Source organism: Gadus morhua, chromosome 2, assembly GCF_902167405.1.
Source record: "Gadus morhua chromosome 2, gadMor3.0, whole genome shotgun sequence".
Classification (NCBI taxonomy): domain Eukaryota; kingdom Metazoa; phylum Chordata; class Actinopteri; order Gadiformes; family Gadidae; genus Gadus; species Gadus morhua.
The window spans coordinates 3,081,979-3,105,731 of NC_044049.1; the positions used below are offsets into that span (position 1 = coordinate 3,081,979).

General features: G+C 47.2%; 2 protein-coding genes across 12 annotated transcripts in view; one reads left to right on the forward strand and one right to left on the reverse strand.

Moving 5' to 3' along the window:
• Positions 1-13,297: 13,297 nt before the first annotated feature.
• On the forward strand, positions 13,298-21,251 carry tmem98 (transmembrane protein 98). Of its 8 annotated transcripts, none has more exons than XM_030347282.1 (9): positions 13,298-13,552; positions 14,593-14,659; positions 14,899-14,985; positions 15,625-15,894; positions 16,428-16,559; positions 16,991-17,024; positions 17,130-17,245; positions 17,381-17,440; positions 19,484-21,251. In XM_030347282.1, exons 4-9 carry the CDS (start codon positions 15,764-15,766, stop codon positions 19,683-19,685), a joined length of 675 nt encoding a protein of 224 aa, XP_030203142.1. In that variant the 5' UTR covers positions 13,298-13,552; positions 14,593-14,659; positions 14,899-14,985; positions 15,625-15,763; the 3' UTR covers positions 19,686-21,251. The 8 variants fall into 8 exon arrangements, with proteins under 8 accessions (XP_030203142.1, XP_030203151.1, XP_030203116.1 ...); XM_030347301.1 differs by having other exon boundaries at positions 13,450-13,548; XM_030347291.1 differs by lacking the exon at positions 14,899-14,985 and having other exon boundaries at positions 14,593-14,663.
• A 284-nt stretch (positions 21,252-21,535) lies between these two features.
• svilc (supervillin c) overlaps positions 21,536-23,753 on the reverse strand; it is a 28,121-nt gene continuing 25,903 nt past the window's right edge. For all 4 annotated transcript variants that reach the window (XM_030347226.1, XM_030347244.1, XM_030347235.1 and 1 more), the window contains 2 exons: positions 22,765-22,908; positions 21,536-22,273 (listed from right to left, as the gene is read on the reverse strand). In XM_030347226.1, the coding sequence (XP_030203086.1) occupies positions 22,187-22,273; positions 22,765-22,908 (231 nt within the window). In that variant the 3' untranslated portion in view covers positions 21,536-22,186. The remainder of the gene's footprint in view (positions 22,274-22,764; positions 22,909-23,753) is intronic.

Here is a 23,753-nt window from a genome sequence, read left to right on the forward strand (position 1 = left end):
CGGCTCTGTCTGTACCCATGGGACATTGGGATCGTTGTAAAGTGGTCCCATGATGGCTGTGTAATGGTCTCGTTTACCAGGGAGAGACTAAAAAGACTTTGCCAGTATTTAACTAGCTCTTTATAGAGACGTGAGGGCGGGTCATCCATCAGGTTTAACCTATGACCACTCTGCTCACATTGCGTTCATTGGTTGAACATTTTATCGGCAGAAACGTCTCATTTTCTAGTAGGCCTATGCCTGTTTGGAGTTGAATTTTCTACTACCGTATGTAATGTGTGTTTTTGATGCATGTTTGTGGTTTGGTTGACAGGAAGATCTGTCTGTCTCCCTTGTGTCCCGTCTGACGTTTGACTAGAAGACCCCACAACGTGATGTCTGTATTCAACATGTCGACGGCCAATCTTTGTTTACAACATGACCGAGTGGGCCTAGCAGGCCTATGGCTCGCAACATCCCCATTAAGTCAAACTTACTCCTCCCCTTTCCCAACACAACACAACACAACCCCATTAGACATGAATGACAACAACCAAACATAAAAAATCTGCAGGGTCTGACCTTACAAGGGAAGGGACCAGGAGGCATGTGACAGAGGAAGGTATATAGTCCAGATGATGAGGAGATATGAAGGTCACATCACATGACCCATCTTTGTTTACAACGCGGTTGTGTTAACATATGGATTCATGAATGGCAAGCAGGTATGGCTCACAACATGCCTATTATGTTAAACATACAATTACCCATGCTGCTTCCACACTCTCATTATACGAGAGGTGAAAACTGAAAACTGAAAGTCAACGGAATAGACGATGTGAATAAAGAGCTTGTCTCTGAGTAGGAAGAATCTGAATGAACGATGAAACATGGGAGCACGATTTCCCTACAGTTCTATTTTACTTTAGGAGAGCACTGACAGAGAATCCTATAATGTTGCTACATCCACCAAAAACGAGTGACAGAGAACGAGCGAGCGAGGTAGACACAGAATGGCAGGAGGGGAGAGAGAGAGAGAGAGAGACGTGCCCAGTGCTCTCCCACTCGGCTTTGATCAACCACATATCCCCTCATTTCACGGTCGTCCTTTGCCTCTATTTCACCAGCCGCATGTCAGCCCAACAGATGGGAGTGGGGGGGGGGTGTTTGGTGGTGGTAGTCCCAGGCAAGCAACACTTCTTTATCATTTTCCCAGCATGCCCCGTGTGTCTGGAAGCACACAGGGCCGCTCTCACCTCCTTCATGTCACACACCCAGTCGCCTCGATGGCAGCGTGATTACAGTCTACACCAGCATCCCCCCCCCCCCCCCCCCCACCACCCCACCTCCAACACATTCATGTCCCCCCCCCCCCCACACACACACACACACACACCACGACACACATGCATGCACGCATGCACACACACAATTTTGGTAGGCCAGACCAACTTTGAGAAAGTGACCAAACGCAACTTTTTTGCAACAACAAAGTGATCCAGTGGAATAACTCTGAAATGCATATACATTATAAAAGATGTGGTTTGATTTTACACTTATTTACATTATAAAGGTAACAATAGATTTAAGAAACTCTATTGAGTATCAACATTATTGTTTTTTGTATAATTGTATAAGTAATCAAGATGACTGAAAAACATGTGAATTATCTGAAATAATGTGATCATCGATATTTTTGTATCTTTGGAAGAGCCTGGAATAGAGCTGACGCTCAAAGGAATAATTTGGTGTGGAAGAAGATTGCTTTAATTTGAGTTATAACCAATAACAATCCCCAATAGTAGTGGATGAGAGCTCAGGGAGGCTCTAATGACAGACTTCCTATTACTACCACCCATTAGTACTGCAACATCATCTAATAGGGACAGGGGTCTGGAGGGAGGAAAGAGAGATTTAGTGAAGGGCCCTTTAGATAAAGAGACTGGAGAGAGAGGGAGAGAGGGAAGAAAGAGACAGAAAGAAAGAGAGAGCGACAGGCAGAAAGATAGGGAGATAGAGGAAGAGCTACAGAGAAGGAGAGTGAGAGAAAGAAAGGGAGAAAGAGAAAGAGAGGAAAAGTGAGGCAGACAGAGAAAGAGAGACAGAAAGACTGAGGAATAGACAGCAAGACGGGGAGAGAAAGAGACAGACAGACAGACAGACAGACAGACAGACAGACAGACAGACAGACAGAGAAGGCTATTACTGTCTGACAGACAATTTCTTCTAAAAGCTTTACTGAATGAGCTCTTGGAAAACCGAGCATAGAAAATAAAAAGTGCCTCCCTCTGACAGATGAGTTGCCAGGAACGATCAGCCAGACCCAGCCGGCCCGAAGCCATGCCTTCTAAAACCCCTTATATTATTTTTAACCGACAGCTGACAAATGGCTTTTAATTTGCATGTGCATTTTCAACCCTTGTGCCGGCTTTGATGGCTTTGTCCCTAAAACACCGCGGCGTAAACAGAGTCAAGTGGGCTTTCTGTCACTTCAGATGTACCACAGTACCTTTTAATTAATCCCGGTAATCATAATAGTAACCATAATAAGGATTATCATTGTATTTGGTTAATGTCGAGTCAATGAGCTCATTGTTGTCCCAGACATCAACCGTTTCATTGTTCATGTTCATCACTTCTTGGATCCTTTTGAATCTAGATAAAAAGAGTGAACAAGGGGGGGGGGGGGGTCAGCAGGTGGTGGGAACGACTGTGCCGAACGGTAAACAAGCATCAATTTAAATCGACTGTTATCAAGTTCTTTGATGTCCCGGAACACACAAACAGCGGTGGTATTGGAGGAGATGAATAAAACAGTGTATCCCACAGAGCCGCCTCACTGTGTAAGCCCCATGAGCAAATCGTGAAGCGCAGTGGTGGGCACAATGCCTGGCCAGGCAGCGAGTGCAGCTTGTCCCCTAATAAGTGAAATCAACTGTTAAACTATCGCCTTGTGTCCCGTCAGAACGGCGCCGTTTAAAACACAGGTGCTACTGCAAATCTCTGCCTGTTTGGTCCACATCACTCTTAAGTGGGTGTCAAAACAAGACCTGTAGCTGAATCCTACCCACATCACTCGGGTGGTGTCAAAACACCACCTGAAGCCGAGTCTGGCCCACTTCACTCAGTGGGGGGTCAATACACCACCTGTAGCTGAGTCTGGCCCAAATCACTCAGTGGGTGTCAATTCACCACCTGAAGCTGAGTCCGGTCACATCACTCTTCGGACAGTGTCCATACGCCACCTGAACCAGAGTCTGGCCAACTTCACTCTTCAGAGGGTGTCAATACACCCCAAGCTCCATCTGGTCCAGCCAGAGATACAGGTGGTGTATTGACACCATCTGAAGCTCCATCTTTTCAACACTGAGCTGCCCTGCCTTCCAGGGCAGAGCAGGCATCTCCCATCCCCGACCTCTCCATCAATACTGAGGATCCGAGGGGGTCCGCAGCTCGGACGGCGAGGACCCTGGGGGTGACCCTGGATGACAAGCTGTCCTTCGCTAACGACTTCACTGGGACCACGCGGCACTCCTGCAGATTCACGCCCAACAACATCAGCAGGACACCGGCATTCCTCACCAAGAGGGCCAAGAAGGAAGCTTTGGTCCAATCTCATGTCATCTTGTGGCGTCTACATTACATTACATTACATACATGGTCACCCCATCAGCCCCAGTCTGTCCGCTACGCGCTATGACTGTCAAACTGCTTGTTACTCCCACACAAGGAGGGAACACCAAAAGGGAATCCAGATTGTTTGCTGCCCCGGCCCCAAAATTATGGAACAGGCTCCCCACTGACATCAGCACAGCAGAAGCCGTACGCATCTACTGTCGCAGACGGAAATCTCATCTGTTCAGTGTGAACATAACTCTGAACAGATAGTTAAAATAACTTCCTACATCTCTTTTTTCTGTGTAGCAATTGAAGCAGCTTGAGTTTGAGTTTGTTGTGTAGCAATTGAAGCAGCTTGAGTTTCTGTGAAACCGTGTGTCCTCGCATGATTCTTGTTCTTTTTGGTGTTGTACCTTCATGGTCGAATGCACTTCTTGTGAGATGCTTTGGAACTTTGTCAGCTAAATAATGTAATCTCATGTACCAATCGCATACACCCACCTAGCCATCCTAGGCTGCTGGCGTTCTCGCTGTGGGCCAATTGTGTCATTATGGGAAACATGATTAAACTAATCAATGAAAGACATGTATGTGTAATTACCTGGATAGGAAAATGCATGAGTGGGAGGAAGCAGGGAGTCATTTCCCAATCATATTCATATTAGATTAGACTGAACAAATAACCATGTCCAGTTGGATAATAGATGTGGGGCAGTGATGCTTCAAGTGCTGTTCTCTGAACAAACCAACAACAAACGTTGTTCAGTTCTACAGAGACAAACAATGCCTAATTGTAAAGCTAGGCTATTTAATTATTGTAATCAGAATTTCAAATGCATTAATTTTAGATAATGAGATATTAGTCATACTGCCCAGACTGCCAGGCTACCTTTGAAATCTGAAACATAACAATATCTAGCTAGCTGCTTAGCTCTTCTCTGGCCTATCCATGAGCTTCACACTGCTCACACACACATCCTATAGGCTAGGCGGGCAAAAAAACAACACTATGGTCCTATACCTCAAACAGAGTTAAACGTAAACAGTCCTTTCAACCCAATCTAAAGTCAACCCCTATAGCTATGCTGTGTTGGGCAATTTAGACACAAAACTGTTGATGATTGTTGATGATTGAATGCTGAGACAAAGAGTGTCCAGCGTGTCAGTGAAGGGATAGGAAGGGATATATAACTTTTAACGTATAGTCCACAGCTCTTACCTCACCAAATGACCAGGATTGAGCTTCAGAAGTCGATTAATCCACATGGGGAAACTGAAAGGAACTCCAAGGGTAAAATCCAAGCATGAATCCTAAAGGATTTATCTACATGTCTTCAAATGTCCTTCCTTACAATTTCCTCATGCACTTAAACACTGTTTATATTTGTTGTGTTTTCTCGCTCCAGAGGGCAGCCATCTTGGGTGCTGTTCATCCAAACAAAACAAAAAAATGGGTGTGGCCAAAATTAGCATACATTACTTTCACCTGCTTTCAACTCCGCCCCTTTCCCATCACCACACAAAAAAAAAAAAAACGGACCAAAATCACATCCCTATTTAACACCAGACCAAAACCCAGGGTCTGATGTTACAAGGGAAGGGAACTAAGAAGTGAGCGACAGAGGAAAGTAGGTAGGCATGTATGAGGCAGGACGTTATGCAGGTTAAAGGTAGAAGGAAGGAGGAAGGTATAAAGGCCAGACGATAAGGAGATATGAAGGTAGGTAGGAAGGACCGCTTGAAGATAGGGAGAAAGGAAGCGAAAAGTAGGTAGTTTAGAAGGTACAGAGACAGGAAGGTAAGTAGGCAGGAAGATAGGTAAACAGGGAGGTAGAAATGCCCGTAGCCAGCTGTGACGTCACTGAGGTATATGGACCTCAATAATATTCTAGAGAAAAAAATAAAATTAGAAACTAAATACAAACTCTGTACAAAATCCGTGGTTGAGACCTTCTCCTAAATGAGAAAAATGCTTAATTCAGTTGAGACTTCTTACTCTGTGTCCTCCGTGTGTGCGGTAGATAGGATGATACGACAGCAAGCAGGCAGAGAGTACGGAGCTAGGAAGATAGTGAAGTACGCAGGGAAGGAAGGTAGGAGGCCAGAGAGGAGGTGTGGGCGACGACCAAAAGCACCACAGCCAGGTACGACTTTACCACGTCCGCCCTTCCCCTGTCTCTCTCCCCGCTGGGTCTCACGAGCTGCCGGGATGAGATCACCCTCTGCCCTCCATCACCGCGGGCAGACGGAGCACACGCCGACCCACAATGCACTGCGGGTGTGGGGGGGGGGGGGCCGGGGATGCCTTCTGTTGTGTTTCATGTGGAACTGATTGAAGTGTCTCTGTGTCAGCGTGTGTCAGAGTGTGGAGTGGGTGGGAGAGAGCCACACGCATAGGCTTTGTTTACCATTACCACACTCTGGTGGTGATGATGATGAGGAGGAGGAGGAGGAGGAGGATTGCGCCCATTAGTTCAGGAAGTGTGAGTGTCTGTATCTATTCCATATCTCTTTCTATCCAGGCATCCATCTTTTATCTCGAATGGCTCCGATTCGATTAAATTCATCTCTGTCTCTGTCTCCGTCTCTCTAACTGAGCGAGAGACAATATCCCCCTGTAGACAGCACGATCCTCTCTCTTTGAGCCAGAGACACTATCCCCAAGCTGAATGATGGCTCACAATTAAGGACCACACCAGACTGCCTTCAATCAGTAGTAATTGAACCGCACGCTCACACACACACACACAGTCGTAATGTCACAACATTTAATGGGACGACGAGTGAATGTGTCTTAATTGTTTATGACTCTTTAATCAGAGGTTCCGGGTCGGGTCGTTCTGTATGTGAGAACTGACTGAAGTGTCTGCCTGCTCTGTGATTCTCTGCCCAGTGAGCTGTGATTGTATGGGTGTAATTATGGCCAGACTCACTGTTGAGCAGACATAAGGATCCTTGAGTCCCAGGCCCGCGACCCATATGTCAAACCTTAATCCTTAGATAGAAGCTCATGGAATCACTAATGTTTCAGTGTTCAGTTATGTGTCATCTTACCGTTTGATTGTGTTTAGCCCCGTTGGTTGCAGCTCTGTGTTTGTTTCATGTTTTTAACAGTATGTGAAGGCATTGTTGATCACTGCGATATTGGTAAATTAATATTATTTAATTATTATTTCTGGGTTGTGACCTAAATGATGAAGAATCAGGTCTAGTTTCTCTACGTTCATTGACTTATTGGCAGCCATCTTTATAATCTGTGTGGTCTTCAAATCGCGATTCTTCTAAATGACCTCCTCCCCCTTATTAAAGATTGCTAAACAATGCGTTTAGTGATGGCAGACAAAAGATATGTTGAGGAGGCGATAAATAGACCAGAAGGTTATGGTAGCTGAATATGATCAATAAACACACGCAATATAGCTCATTATTAATGAAGGACAGATATTTCTCAGTGGGACAGATTTATTTGTGTGTCACATGTGGCACACAAATGTGTGTCGGGAATGTGTGTGTGTGTGTGTGTCTCTCTCTCTCTCTCTCTCTCTCTCTCTCTCCTTTGTAAACAGAGACGAATGTTCCCTACAAGATGGCCTGCCGCGCCCACACCTCCCCCTCATGCCACAATCTAATGAATTTTTAAAGACGGCATCAATCAAAACCACAGACCAGATCAATAGAGCACAGAGTGGATTTCATCAGCGCCGCAGAGCAGGCCTGGGTACACAAGTAGCTTCCAGCCCGTCGCTTTGTCAAGTGCCCTTTCGCCCCCGCCATGCTTCCCCATTAGCCTCACTTAATATGGTGGTCACTCGACCAGAGAGAGAGAGAGAGAGAGAGAGAGAGAGAGAGAGAGAGAGAGAGAGAGAGAGAGAGAGAGAGAGAGAGAGAGAGAGAGAGAGAGAGAGAGAGAGAGAGAGAGAGAGAGAGAGAGAGAGAGAGAGAGAGAGAGAGAGAGAGAGAGAGAGAGAGAGAGAGAGAGAGAGAGAGAGAGAGAGAGAGAGAGAGAGAGAGAGAGAGAGAGAGAGAGAGAGAGAGAGAGAGAGAGAGAGAGAGAGAGTGTGTGTGTACTGGTTAGGATTAGAACACGTTAGGTTTGGAACTGGCCATTGTGATATGTCAACTGCTGCACAAGCATATTTGAACAGCAGTCAAATTATCAATGTGGGCTTGTCCTGCATGCGCACAATCATACGCACACTTAAAAATACACTTAATAAGATAATAACAAGGGGAATGGTTTGTCAAGGAAAGGTTTGTGTGTGTGTGTGTGTGAGTGTGTACATCTGTCTGTCTGTCTGTCTGTCTGTGCATGCGTGTGCGCGTGGCAGCATTAATAGAAGGTAATGAAATTTCGACGCATGGCGATAAGAGGGTCTGCACTCCCGCTCGTTAGACCCGAGCATCTCTAAGATCTATCAATTACCTGCGCCACTGATAATCGCGTCCCTCGCCCTCATCCACTTCCCACTTCCACCGGAGGCTCCCCCGAGGAACAAGCAAGGAGCACCAGGAAGACGAGCGGGCGACCCGAGAACGGAGCGATCCGTCCGCCTCTGTCACGCACTACCGTGCAGCGATGAGGAAACCGTGCGGGAGGGAGGGGGAAATGAAACATCTTCAATCAAACGTGGTCGAATTCAATTAGGAGTTTGGGGCGAGACGGCACAAGAGGCCATGGAGTGCGGGGGACCTCAGGTGGGATAGAGATGTGGTAGTACGAGGCGAGAGGGCGATGTCACTTAAAACTACAGCCGGGAAGCAAGAAGTGCCGACGAATATATGATGTGTCACCCCTGACCGCTCGTAATATGGAAGAGATATTCTGCAGCACTGCTTGGGGTTGTCAATATGGACAGTGGACCCTCAAAGCTCAAACCCACAGGCCTCTTGATACGCCGAGGAAACAGCCGACATCATAGTTTTCAAAAACAAACAAACAATCACAATCAACAATTGCATTTATGTTTGCTCGAAAGTAATTGAAAATCTGTTTTAAAGGTAGGCCTACCGTATGTAAAGATTATTTTGTGACTTTCTATGATGAGCTAATGCATTAACTCAAGCATGGCGTAATAAGATCTGTTCATTGCTATTCCTTGAGTTATTTGTATCATTCATATACATTTTAATTGGATTCAAATGTATTTCACGTTGAATACATTTCTTCTCAATTGGTTATTTCAATGATTTTATTCAATGGCTGTTTGCGACTGAAACGTGCTGCATCAATAAAAAAGCTCACTTGACAAATACAGACTGCATCAGCCGCAGCCAGGAAATACAATATTTACTCTGTATCGCCCCTTTAATGATCAGGGACAATGCCGGGACCACCACACCATGATATCAGAATCATACGATTTATTACCTCACTTTAATTCCATAGATCATGGCTGGTGTAGCAGAGATTGAACCTAATCATAATGGATCCATTATGCAGCCCACGGACGGAATATTTCCATGCACTATTTTTGTATTGTGGAAGAGCATTGGTCAGGAAGCGATGGCAACAGGGAAGGAGAACGATAAGGCTAATGAAAGCTCTCTTTCATTTCAGGGGCTGACTCCGTGTAGGTTATGTGTTGTAGGCCTACAGATAACTGAACAAGCAATACTGGTTTGCTATAGGAGTCTAATCTTAAGAGGGAATTGGAAAGTGAACGCAAATCTCCACGAGAAAACAACACGCACTCAAACATGAAGTGAAAATGATGATGAGTAGGCTATTGGAACTACTCCGTCACGTCAATCCCTGATTTAGTGAACCCACGTTGCCCGTGGATGTTAGAATCGAAATAGATTGTCAACAGAAAGATGTTGGTTTTAATCGGTCACTGACAGCCTTCAACGCAATAATCAAATAAATAAATAAACAACATTTATTTTTGTTATGATAAGTGTGTTTCTGCCAACAACGGGATTTGGAACAATGTCATATAGAGACAAAGGCCCTGCAAACAAAACAAGAAAAGCTCTTTGGCTGAAAGCCTGGAGGATTGTTTAGAATTTCAAGGACATTTGGATGTTCCCCCCCTCCCCACAAGCGCGCGCACACACACACACACACACACACACACACACACACACACACACACACACACACACACACACACACACACACACACACACAAACCCCTTAAATCTGTCCCTCAGTCCCAGTAAGCTTCGTTCAAACTCCCGCTCGGCTGCTTATAAAACACAAGGCTGTGGAAGCGTTGTGACGCCGCAGGGGCTATAGGAAACCCCGTGCAAGGAGAGGAGCTCCTGGGAGAATCCCTCGCTCCGTGACACTCCCTCGTCCGCTTCCCTCGTCTTTCCTTTCCGCTTCCCGCCCTCCGATTGAAGCATCACGCAGAGAGTCAAGAGACCTTAACGAGGCTCGTCACTGTAAAATTGGATGTTAGGTTTGTTGGGAATGGCCATAGACTGGGAACAATGTAGACATTCACGCCAAAGCTGATCGATGACTCTCACTCAAACTCTATCTCACTCTCTCATTATCTCACTCTGAGTATGTACCTCAGTACTCTAACTATCTCACTCTCTAACTTCATGTCACTCTATCTCAGTATACCTGAATATCTCAGTATTCTAACTCTCACTCACACATTATTTCACTCTGTCTCACTCTCCAACTTCATCCCACTCCGTCTATCTCACTGTATCTCAATATCCATCTTAGAATATATAACTATCTTACTCTTTCCCAGTATATCTAACTCCATCTCACTCTAATCATATATCACTCTTTTACTTTATGTCACTCGGTCTACCTCTACCTCACTGTCTATTTGTTGCCCTCAGCGTGTCTTTGAGATGCCTCATAATACTAACAGTTCTTTAATAGTTGTTCATTGACATTCACGCCGCTACACATTTTTGTAGGCACACACACATTCTCTCACACGCACACACACGCACACACACATACACACACACGTCCCGAGTTTAACTTCCATTTCACTTATTCATATTGTGGTTTCCATGTCAGCTGCCCACGTTAACCCCACCCATCCATCAATGATAACATTCACTAGGGCAGTGTTGACCCTGGCCGATGGGAAACACTCCAAATCATATTCATATGGCCTGGGACATTAGCTATCAAGAGATAGATGGCGCCGTCACGAGGAAGCACATAGGTTTTTTTAATTTACACATGATAACATATACAAACACGACGTACATGTAACACATTGCATGGAGGAATAGCATCTGCCCAACAAATCGGCCACTATTTGGAAATGGAAAAAATCGTTAGTGTTTGCTGCATACTAAAGGCATCAAGGTAATTTGTAAGGACTTGTTATTTCTTATTGTCTGCTTACATTCCTACACTAACCATGACTTCTGCCTTGTTGAGGCAAAGAAAAGCTCAGAATGAATTCTCCTCAAACACTATTACAAGCGGTACATTTTTCTCCGTTCAATGTCGTTTTTTTTTCTCTTCTGCAACCAATTTTTTCCGTAATAGTTCTTAAAGGTGGGTTTAGCGGGAGGGTTTTAAAAAAGCTGTGATGCCCACTGGGCAGGCTTAGAGACGTGCTCCTGATGGATCAGTCACCTGTCAGCGTTTCCGTACCTGGAACCCAAACACAAGCTCCATATGCTCACTAGGGCCTGACTGCGCCAACGTGACTGATGTCTGGAGCCTCACAGGACGAAGGGAACACATCAATCATGAAAACGCCACTTCAGCGACCACACCAGAGATCCAACCGCCAACCTCTGCTGTCGAGGGGAGACCCAACCCCCCCCCCCCCCCAATGATTGGCTCCCAGTGTTATGCCCCGCCCCTCAAACCAAAAACTAGAAAAAGGCTGCAGTGACGCAATATGAGACCGCCATCGCTTTGATTTGGGGGTCTCAATTGGAAAAAAAATAATTAGCACTAGACAAAACGAGGACAAAGAAGAAGTATTAGTCACACTGGTCTTGCGGTTTGTAATTATTCTCCATGAACTGAAATTGTTGTGACACTGTAAACTATCAGCCTTGATAAATGTGGGTGTGTGTGTGTGTGTGTGTGTGTGTGTGTGTGTGTGTGTGTGTGTGTGTGTGTGTGTGTGTGTGTGTGTGTGTGTGTGTGTGTGTGTGTAGTAAGGACCTACAGGTACTTTGGGACAAACTTAATCACTCCCCCCCAAGCCTTGGATCCTCCAGCGATAGATTCATCAGTGCTGGGAGCGAGGAGATAAATGTACAAATTAGGGGAATGAGAAACGACTGTGCCGCACCGAATTGGAACCTCAAGGCATATCCTGCCACCTGTTGAAGACCGGTCTCAGGTGGACCTGAAACCCTTCTCCAGGTCCATGGACGCCAAACAACTAACATGAGGCCAGGATAATCGTGACTGGTAGAGTTATAGGCAATTCTTCAGATTTAAAGCTTGCTCAAATCACCTTGTACAAAAAGGGGCTGCACCCTTCCTGTAGCAAACAAAGTTGTGTGTGTGCGTGTGCGTGATTGAGTACATGCGTGTACTATTCATATGTGCATGTGAATACAAGTGTGCGTGCGTGCATGCGCGCGTGTGTGTGTGTGTTTCACAATACTCAGTGCACCGCCCAAAGCAACGATACAAGCCAGCTGTTGTGTCGCAGCCTGCCTGCCTGCTTCCCTCTTCGAGAACACGGACACCTGGTTGATGCCTGGGCTGTTGAGTGTGTTGTCTGTGTAGTGGTTGTTGGGAAGCGTCTGGGACTACAGTGCCTCTGTGCAGTTAGCACCTTCTGGTTGGAAAGGAGAGAGCTGTGGGAGGAAGTGGATCTCACACAGATTCCCTGGCTAAAAACTACAAACCCAGTCCCTCCACCACACTCACAATGGGGACCGGTTGAGAGAGAGAGAGCCGTGTATCGACTCACTGTGTATCAATTTTATAGCCTCAAAGTTGCCAGATAAAGTTAGCTGGATAAAGTTTTTGCATGCTAGGTGCAACGCTTGCCAAGCTAGGTGCAAAGCTTGCCAAGCTACCATCAAACTGGTGAACAATAATTGTGTGGATGATTTTTTTGTTTTTATCAAAAAAATCGCCTCCCTGACAACAAACATTGCACTTCTCAATACTAAATACTTTAGTTACTAATAAGTTACTGAAGACAGTCAATTATCCACAACAAAAAAGCAGTTTGGAAGGTCATCTGTTGCAACGACAATGGAAAACACACATAGGGCTAAACCAACTAGTCTAGTTAAGGCTGAATATTCAAGAAGATGGAAAAATGTGTATTTCCATCTTCAAAGTGACCATCTTCGTGTAGTATACTGTGATTGTTGTCAGTGTGTGTGTCCTGGTGGGTTACCATCACGGTGTAGTCACGGTGAGTGAGAAGAAACATCTAGGCGAAATGGCCTCCTGAAGGAATTCCAGAGGAATGCTGCTCTTATCAGAGCACAGATAAGGCACCGCACCGCGGATCATTATTCTACCAGTCAACACACTTTCTTCACACACCCATCTCCCAGAGCCAACTCTTGGTGTGAAAACTATCTTACTAACTCTTAATGTAGGCCTACAAGTGTCCCTTGTCCTAACACGAGTTATAACCTTACAGTAGATCATCCATTCTAACTGGTAAGGTGCGCCACCTAGCGTCTGCCCTGGGCGCAGTCATCCGTATGTTCTCGACCACCTTCAAATAAAAGTAGACCCTGCTTGTCTATCCTGACGAGCGCGGACGAACGAAACACCAATATCACATCCTAACATCGGAGACATTGGTCTTATGCACCGACCCGCCTTCTTTAGGACATTAACAGAGAGACCGTGCTCAAAAGGTGAAGGGGGGTGATGATGGCAAGGTGGACCATCCCTCACCGCACTGACCCCTCGGTCGTTCACGTCCGCCCTGCGCGCTCCCGTGCCGGGTCTGGAGAGGTCGGTGCCGTCTCCGCGCGCCCGCGGGAAAAGCGCTTTGTCTCCTGACGCGAGAACACCGAAAAGATGTAGGTGAGTCAAACTTTATTAATCTATTTCGTGTTATTTCAATCAATGCAAAGCTTAGCTGTGTCGTTATCTTAAAGTTATATGTTAGTCCTGCAGGTAAAGCTAATATTTAGTTTGGATATTTTTGGAGAACATTAATAACCTCATTAAGTTGGTGAAATTAAGTGCGTCTGCATGGATAGGCCTAAACTGCGCACTTTTGTGGCGCATAGAAACAGTTGTAAATGTCTTGTTCTAAATGTCTCTATAATGACAGAGACTCAAATATCCAATTATTTTAGAGTTATAAATGTTGCCCGTAAAAGTTAGAAAAAGCTTCGTATAAAGCGTTGTTTCATTGGCTTACATTTTTCATAATTCGACTATAGCCCATCATATTAGGCAATTACTTTGACAAGCATCTTTCAAGACAAAAGTACTGCAGCCTTTTGTAGACTTTGTTAATTGTGAATAATAAAGTCGCAAAAATAAGCAAAATAAACGGTGCAAGATATAGACCTACTCACTTAAAAATTGTAATAGCCTACCCATTATAAAGAAAAATAGCTAAATCATCGATGGCCTGGATGTTGGCGTGCAATTTCTCTAAAAGTCCCATTTTTAAGAAAGAGATAGTGGACAGACTTGATGACAATAGGGCTAATGTAACAGCGATTAATCTGATTAGAGAATTACCACATTCCATGGCGGAATTTCAATCATTCATCCGTTAAGAAAGGAAGGTTTAGAAGAATGCTGCAACTCTCTTAAATCCTTTTCCCCAACGTTATGCTCACAGTTTGGCTGTGAATCTAAAACACCACGGTTTATTACCTGCTTGATCCATGCTATGTCCTCTAACATTGTGTGATTCTCACCCACACCCACACCCACCCACACACACACACACACACACACACACACACACACACACACAGGGCAGGGCAGGTTAATGAATGACTAGCTCGGGCAGAGGGCAGCTAGTCTCGATTGTAACACCAGAAACAAAGTCGTTTGTGAATGAAGAGCATCTAAAGTTAACAAATGGACATTTATGTCTCCAGTTATTTGCCAATGGACTGGACTAAATAGAGGAGGTACTCACAACGAAGAGGACCAATCGATCTTCAAGTAGGTGCTGTGTTCATTTTGTTTTGCTGAATAATACTTTACGAGGATAACTGTTTGCAGTTATAGATCTCTAGAATAATGAATGTGCTGCTCTGCTTGTCCAGATATGTAGGTAAATATATATTTAAATATAATATAGGAAGTCCATTTTTTTGCAAATATATATATACACAAACACTAGTTTGTGTAAACTATGTTTACAACCATAGGGTTTGTGATATGTTGTGTTCGTAATGCAGTGAATGAAGGGCAGGTCCCTGGTCACGTTCGGTTCCTTGAACTTCCTGGCTGGTCGGATGAAGATACGAGTGTGTGTTTACTGTAAGGTGTGTCGCACACACAGAGCCTTTTTCTCCAATTTCATATTCCAAACCCAGTGGGATTAGTAGGGTGATTACAAGTGTTCAACTCACAGGCTAATGCCACTTCTCCGAACAGAAGTGCACAAAACTGAACCGTTTTCACAGAGTTCCCGCTAGGACAAACGCAGGCATCGCACATGACTCTAACAAGGGGTCTTCTCTGATGTACCAGAGCCGGTGTAGGGCTTTTTGTCGCTGGTTTAGGCTTCTAGCTGTTCCCTGGTAACTAGAAAGATCAGACCTACATTCAAATTGAGGGTATTTAGCTTTTCTTTTTTGCTTTTATCTAAAGTGACTTACAACTTACAATAATTGTCAGAAGCAAAATGAACAATATCGCTGTCGGGACAGTAAGAAACAAGAAGAACCAAGTGCCAAACACCAACAATCTCTATTCCCCGTATACAACAAAGATAGCTAGGATGAGACGCTACACGATGCCAAGTACTATTTTTAAGTGCCAGGACGTACACCATACAATAACCTGAAGTAAGATCTGTGTTTCTCCTCGATGATGGCTCTGTGAGAAGGGTTTATAGTTCTCTCCTCCCTGGCCTTAGTCCTACAAACCCCGCCGCCCTGTGCTTTCTGTCCTCCCAACAGCGGCGTTAATGTTCCTCTAGCCGAGCTCCGACCCTCCGAGTCGCGACCGCTGTGACCGGCTGTCCCCGTTTCCACACTGTCGGTGCCGGGTCCCCCACCTTTCCTCCCCCTCCACCCCCTGGCGACCACCACCGTCACCATGGAGACGGTGGTGATCGTGGCCATCAGCGTGCTGGCCACCATCTTCCTGGCGTCCCTCGTGGCTCTGGTTGTGGTCTGCCGTCACCGCTACTGCCACCCCCACTACCTGCTGCAGCACTTTGACTCCAAGTCAGTACCGGTCGGGTCCTTACGTATGATTCTTACCCATCATATACCCTTTACCCCCCCTTACTTCAGGGGGAAACGAGGGAAACGGTGATACATGAGAGCTGATTTATCGATATATTTCATTCATCGATCTAGCTTTCCAGGATGTGCATGACATAGCCCGAGCTAATTCGTACGGTAAGGTAACGTTCAACGCAATCATGTCATTTATAGTAACCAACTTACTCTGCCGTATAACGTCATCTACAGCGGTATGGGTAGCCGACTCATCTAATGCTAAGGTACACAATAAACATTTTTTATCGGAAATGGTGGCGAAGACCACTCGGATTATCCCACTCTCTATCCTACTCCACGACGTCAAACAATTTATTTTGTTGTTTTGATTGAGACACCCCTCGAGGGTGATTGAGTGGGTGAACGAGTTTGTGAAGTGTTCTGGATAGTGGGTGTTGGCGTTGACAAGAAGTCACTTAACTGGTGTCCATCTTAGTGACACATCATACCCCCCCCGCGGCCCCCTCGTTCCGCAGGCCTACCGTGGATCTCATCGGCGCCATGGAAACGCAGAGCGAGCAGTCGGAGCTGGAGCTGGACGACGTGGTCATCACCAACCCGCACATCGAGGCCATCCTGGAGAACGAGGACTGGATCGAGGACGCCTCGTACGTCCAAACCTGTAGCCCCCCTTCATCCCCAGGCCTCAAGGCGTTGCCGCCGGGTGACCGCCGTTCCCCCAGCAGTGGGGGGCCGAACACACCGGGTCACTCATGGCGGCAGAAGCTCAGGAGGTGGAGCGGGCTGGCTGGTAACCGCAAGGTTGCTAGTTCGACCCCCGGCTCGAGGTGTCCCTGAGCAAGGCGCCTCACCCTAACTGCTCTCGAGGAGCTGTGTGTGAATGTGTGCATGATGGGTGATGTCGGGCAATATTGTAAAGCGGTTTGGTTAAAAGCGCTATATAACTGCAGTCCATTTACTCATAATGGGAGTGTCCCGTGGATGAGGGGTTTTGCTAAAATGCAACGGTGCATCTATGTTAACTGGGTGTCCTCTCCCTCTCTCTCTCCCTCTCTCCCCCCCTCTCTCTCTCTCTCAGTGGTTTGGTTTCTCACTGCATCTCCATCTTAAAGGTGAGCTCCCCCTACAACCCTCTGTTTAACGGGACCCCCCCCCCCACCCGGTATTTGTCTCCAAACGTCCTGATTGGATTCCTCCCTTCTTGACGACCGTAACAGATCTGCCACACGCTGACGGAGAAGCTGGTCGCCATGACGATGGGCTCGGGCGCCAAGGTCAAGGCGCCGGCCAGCCTCAGTGACATCATCAGCGTGGCCAAGCGCATCAGTCCGAGGTGATGACACGCGCGCACGCACACACACGCGCACGCGCACGCACACACACACGAATAACAATCGCCAAGCGATTCCCACAACTTTCTCCACGAGTGATTTTAATTCGAGTTCCCCCCCCCCCCCCCCCCCCGCAGGGTGGATGACGTGGTACGGTCAATGTACCCCCCCCTTGACCCAATCCTGCTGGATGCCAGGTGAGCACCTTTTACAGCAGGTTCATGTTTGAATCATCGATTTGTTTTCAACCCTTCATGCAGTCCCTTCACCCTGGTGTTGTGAACGAGTGAGGATGTTCATGTCGCAAACGGTGTGTCTAGGATCCAAAACACACACACACACACACAGACTGCGTGAGTTCAGATCACGTTGAATGAATAGCGGTTCCCTTTAACAACACTTCGAGCTCAGCTTAATGTTTTTTCCTGCTCTTTGTTTACGCTGGACTCTCTCCGCTCAGTAAGAGTGTCTGTATCGTCTTAACGAACGGTATTCGGTGAGGTCGCCTCATTAACGCGGTGTCTTGCAGACTCTTGTCACCTCTACCTTCAACACCGTTTATTTATTGTAGCTCATGAGATGAAGAGAGACGTGACAAAGACTGAGTGATTTGTCCTACAGCCATAGAACTTTTCATCCACTGGAAAAGTTTAAAGCTCAATTAAAAGTGGTCTAGTTTTTAATTAAAAGTTACATAAGCCCCTTTTTCCACCCGTTTCCCATTTTTCAACAAGAACCCGCTGATTATTCATTAGAAAGCAGCCCCTTCACTTATCGCCTCTACTCCTTTGCCGCTTTCGCTCGTTTATTCAGACCCATAATTGTTTTTCAAACACTAAGCAGCCGCAATTGACATTTAAACCACCAGCTGGGAAGTTATTGCTATGGTGTTGCTATCACAACGGGACACTATACCCTGGTTTAGGGTAGCATAACACCACTTTCACACCGTCGTTGAAGATAAGGTCGCAGCTGTGCGTCTTCATTTTCTTTCCTTCGGTGCGGTGAATATTTCACACCAAGCGGTAAAAACGTGCCTCAGAATTACTCACTTGACTAACTTGTTCAGAGTTCACCTAGACTTCCCCTAGCCACCCCCTTGGACGCACTTATTGTAGGTGTACGTCCTGGCACTTAATGTACACACTTATTGTATGTTGTACGTCCTGGCACTTAATGTACACACATACTTAGTTGTCGCATCTTATCCTGGCTATCTTTGTTTTATACGGGGACTTGGTTAACCTAGCGATTGTTAGTGCTTGGCTCTTGGATCTATGAACATCCTTACTGTACTGAAAGAGATTTATCGTTGTTCCTCTTTCTTCTGACAAATGTACTTAATGTAAGCCGATTTGGATAAAAACGTCTGCTAAATGCCCTGATAGAATTAAAGGTGACATATTATACCACCAGGTGTGACTGTGATAAGCCATTACAAGCCGTTTTGAAAATCTGCCATCATAGGCGGTCGAGTCCACCTAGATGTATGACGGATAGATGGGCAACGTTTGCTACAGTCCACTGGGTAGTTCTGATAGACCAATCTATCCAGCGTACATCTAGGTGGACACGCCCACTTGTGATGTCAGAAGAGTCCGATTTTCAAAACGGCTTGTAACGGCTAACCACACTCACACCTGGTGGTATAACACGGGAACTTTAAAGGGGACCTATTATGCTTTTTCGACTTTTATGACCTATAAACGTTATAATGATTGATAGCCATGTTTGACCATACACAAAAAACGCTGTAGATTTTCGGGAACTCTTCCTCTCATCTGGGCGCTTTCAGAATTCTCTGTCAACGCTCCATTTCGTCCTTCTCCGCCCCCTCGCCCCCCTCTTGTCAACCCAACTCCGTGTTGATTGGTTACCTTCCTTGAAGCTCGCGCGCGGGCAGATTTGACCAGGCATATGGGGGCGCGGCAGGAGTGCGTCTACGTAGATGATTTCCCGGAAATGTGAACAAGTGAATCGCAAACGTTGTCCCGAGTGTTTAACGCTCTGCACAGCCACCCCAGACTGTCAGCAGGGAATACGTCGAAATGCATGTTCGTCATTATTTGACACTTCAGCATGGTTAAACATGACTATCAATCATTAAAACAACGTTTATACGTCAAAAAAGTCGAAAAAGCATAATAGGTCCCCTATAAGGGTTAAGTCAGATGAACCAGTCGTCAGTCTGGTACCTCAGCTCACCTCCTCCTCCTCCTCCATCTCCTCCTCCTCCTCAGAGCCACCGCCCTCCTGCTGTCCGTCAGCCACTTGGTGCTGGTGACCCGCAACGCCTGTCACATGTCCGGCAGCATGGACTGGATCGACCAATCCCTGCACGCCGCCGAGGACCACATGATCGTGCTGCGCGAGGCCGCCATGGCGTCCGAGCCCGAGAGGAACTTTCCGGGCGTGGACGTGCACAGGGAGCAGGCCATTTAGAGGGACGCGCCAATTCACGGCACGGGCATAGCAACACACGCAGAGGAAGTATAGCATGTCCACCCTATGGCCTAAAAGGTGTAACGGCTAATCACACTCACACCTGGTGGCATGTAACGGGACCTTTCATAGTGCAAACAGTGTTGAATAGCCAAGCGTATCCTTCTCATCAAGGACGAATCAGCACTCTTCACAATCATAACCGCCCCCTTTAACCCTCATAGCCTTGTTAGAAACTTTCCCTTGCCCGTCGTACTTGTCACATATTGTGTGCTGCATAGCAATGTCGTATTGTTTTCTAAATCGTTGTATAAAGTTCTCCAGAATTATCGCTCATCCACAACACAGCTTCGGAGGGCTTTTGGCAGTACAAAGAGAGTGTGTGTGCGTGTGTATGCGCGTGCATGCGTGTGTGTGTCGGGGGTTTTATGGCTGCTTCTCTGCTCCACTGGCTCCCTGATACCCGGCCTCTGGTTCCTGCCCATCGCACCGGGCCCTAATCCGATCTGCACAGGGGCCTTTCCCAGTCACATGGAGGGCTTAGTCCGCCTAATCCAGCCCGGGGACCAGAACTGCCTGCTCCCTAACATGGCCCAGGTCGGCTCACAGCAGGGAGGGGGCTGACAACTAATGGGGAGGGTAAAGACGGTCACTTAGAGAGGGATGAGCGAGGGGAGGGAGAGGGAAGGGTAGTGAACAGAGAAGAGAAAGTAATAGTGAATAGCTACAGATGGTATGGACGTGTTTGCATCAGGAGGTATTAAGCGAGGGAAAGGTGGTGAAAGTAATAGTGATTACAGATCGTATGGACTTTCACTTCAAAAGTGATCGTGATGGGAAGGAGAGTGAAAGCAATAGGGATAACAGATCGTATGGACTTTCACTTCAAAAAGGTGATGGGTGATGTGAATGGGAGTGAAAGCAAGTGATTACAGATGGTATGGATGTTCACTTCTAGAGTCACGAGTAATGGAAGGAGAGGGAATGGTAGTGAAAGTGAAAGCATTAGTGATTACATACGGTATGGAGGGTGTGGACGTGTTTGCATCAGGAGGTGAGAAGCGAGAGAAAGTTATAGTGATGACAGATGGTATGGAGATGAAGAGAGAGGGGAAGGCAGTGAAAGAGAAGGTACTAGTGATTACAGATGGTATGGAGATGAAGAGAGAGGGGAAGGCAGTGAAAGAGAAGGTACTAGTGATTACAGATGGTATGGAGATGAAGAGAGAGGGGAAGGCAGTGAAAGAGAAGGTACTAGTGATTACAGATGGTATGGAGATGAAGAGAGAGGGGAAGGCAGTGAAAGAGAAGGTACTAGTGATTACAGATGGTATGGAGATGATGAGAGAGGGGAAGGCAGTGAAAGAGAAGGTACTAGTGATTACAGATATGGTATAACGGCCGCAGCGCAGGCAATGCAGGATGTGTCAGTATGTCGGGAGCCCATGGAGGCAGGGAAGAGGTGCCGTTGCTCGTAGGGCCTGTTATTGTAGCATGTGCACCTGCCACTCCAAGCGTGACTAGTGCTAAATGCCCTCCAGGGTCGTGGGGGGGGGGGGGGGGGGGGGGGGGGGACGTGAGACTTTAAAACACAACAACCAGATGGGCGCAGCACAGATGGGCACAGCACAGAACACACAACGGTCTGGTCACACAGGCCACCGTACACAAGAGGAGCGATATAGCACAGCCTTACGTTCTGCACTCTCAAGCAGACCGTTTTACGTCGACCAATCAGGGGTTCTGTGTGAACCTTGCAGGATTTATATTTTACATCTGCAATTGAAAACGAGCGTTGTGTCGAAGGCCGTTTGTCACGCAGACATTAAAACGATTCCAGGAGGACACAATTAAAGCGGTCACCATTTTTATTTAGTTTCATTAACGTTTTCTTTATTTGTAAGCACTCTTTTCTGTCATGTCCTCAGCTCAGTTTGTTACTGATATCATTATTTTGTCCCTCTCCCCCACCTGAATTGTCTTTTCTCATTGATTTGTACAGATAAATGTAACTTTCTTAAGAAAATCTATTTGGACTATGATCTTTGTTGCTGCCATTTTAAATAATTGCTCTTCAGAACACCATGTCGGTTAGGAAGCCCATTCACCCGGACAGAACTCAGGCAGAAGAAGAAAAAAGTCGGTCTGTGAAACACTGGAAGAGCGGTTGGCTCTCAACACATTAAGGCCTTTTAGGTGCCAAACTTATATAGGACTCACACATGAACTCACACACACAAACACCAACACACACACACACACACACACACACACAGCCACCGAAAACATGTGCACACAATGGTTGTCTCCGAAAGAAAAAGAAAATACAAAAATCGGGTAATCTCTGACTCTCAGATGACATAGATAATCCGTATTCTTTGGTGATGGGGGGCGAAGCAGTCCATTGGGCCAAGGCAGGTTATCGTCCTAGCATACACCTCTCCCTTATATGCCAAATGTAGAGCCCTGCTGGGGAGTCACAGTCACTTCTGGAGGCCTTCCTACACGAGCAGCTCTTTGCTCTTCTGGACGTCTTCCTGCGTCCGGGCGGCCAGCGAGTCGTCCTCAGGCTCCACCTCCGTCACGGCCTGCAGATCAACACAACACTGCACTCTGGTCAACTGCCTCGGACCGGTTCTGTCCCTCACTCAGAGGGCTCCTTCCTCTTTACTTCAGATACGTGTGATGAGGAAGCAGTCAGAAGTTCGGGGGTGATCTGGTCAGGTACAATTAGACCGCCACAGTGGGGTGGGAACCCCGAATCTGAGTGTCAGGGACCCTAAACCTCTCCAACGCCCTGCATTGTTTGAGCGTTATCAAACAGGGATAATATAACCTGGCAAGGTTCGACTAACCCTCGATTAACCCTTTGATGCAAGGCTCGTTAAGGCAGTTTATTGAGCGTTCACCGATTGGCTAAAATGAGGCGGTTTAACTTCACACACGGCACAGGACGTCCCTCGGTTCACGTCAAACGCTCTCCCTGCGCGTAACTAAGATGAACCGAAACCATTCAGCATTTCGACGACTCCCGTTGACTCTTTGACGTTAAGTGCAAGGCGGTGCCACACGCGCTTACCTGGAAGTCGTGGTCGGGCAGGAAGACCTCCTGGGGCTGGGGGTCCGTCCCGTCGGGCACCAAGCCCCCGGCGGCGTGGGGGGCCGTGGGGAGCTGGGCCAGCGCGTCCTGCACCAGGACCAGCTTGGCGGGCCCCGTGTCCCCCTGCAGGGGCACAGCCAGACCGGCATCAGAGGAGGGCTCTCCGAGAGCCGCAGCGTTCATCAGCGCGTTGGGAATGTCGTACATTATATCAGTCGAGATAACGTGGAATAGGATGAGTGTAACTTCTTAAGGATTCAAAGGATTTAAAAAAAAAAAAGATTAAAATGGTGATTCAAGCAAGAGCAGTTATCTTAGGGTCAACCTCGCTGTGTCATTAAGAGGACTACAAAACGGTCTCTGACAATATGACAACATCTACCTCTTTGCTGAACCACAGGCCTGTATAGGCTCTCCTACAGGCCTCGAGGCTCCCATACGGTCACTCTCTGTCCCTCAGTGGGAGGACCGGGCGTGGGGGGTAGCTGTGTACTGGGAGGACCGGGCGTGGGGGGTAGCTGTGTACTGGGAGGACTGGGCGTGGGGGGTACCTGTGTGCTGGTACTGGGAGGACTGGGCGTGGGGGGTACCTGTGTGCTGGTACTGGGAGGACTGGGCGTGGGGGGTACCTGTGTACTGGGAGGACTGGGCGTGGGTGGTACCTGTGTACTGGGAGGACTGGGCGTGGGGTGTACCTGTGTACTGGGAGGACTGGGCGTGGGGGGTACCTGTGTGCTGGTACTGGGAGGACTGGGCGTGGGGGGTACCTGTGTGCTGGTACTGGGAGGACTGGGCGTGGGGGGTACCTGTGTACTGGGAGGACTGGGCGTGGGTGGTACCTGTGTACTGGGAGGACTGGGCGTGGGGTGTACCTGTGTACTGGGAGGACTGGGCGTGGGGGGTACCTGTGTGCTGGTACTGGGAGGACTGGCCGTGGGGGGTAGCTGTGTACTGGTACTGGGAGGACT

Coding starts and splice junctions, on each gene's coding strand:
- tmem98 (XM_030347291.1), top strand. CDS start 15,764: ATGGAGACGGTGGTGATCGTGGCCATCAGCGTGCTGGCCACCATCTTC. Junction 15,895..16,427: donor CTGCAGCACTTTGACTCCAA/GTCAGTACCGGT, acceptor CTCGTTCCGCAG/GCCTACCGTGGATCTCATCG. Junction 17,441..19,483: donor CCAATCCTGCTGGATGCCAG/GTGAGCACCTTT, acceptor CCTCCTCCTCAG/AGCCACCGCCCTCCTGCTGT.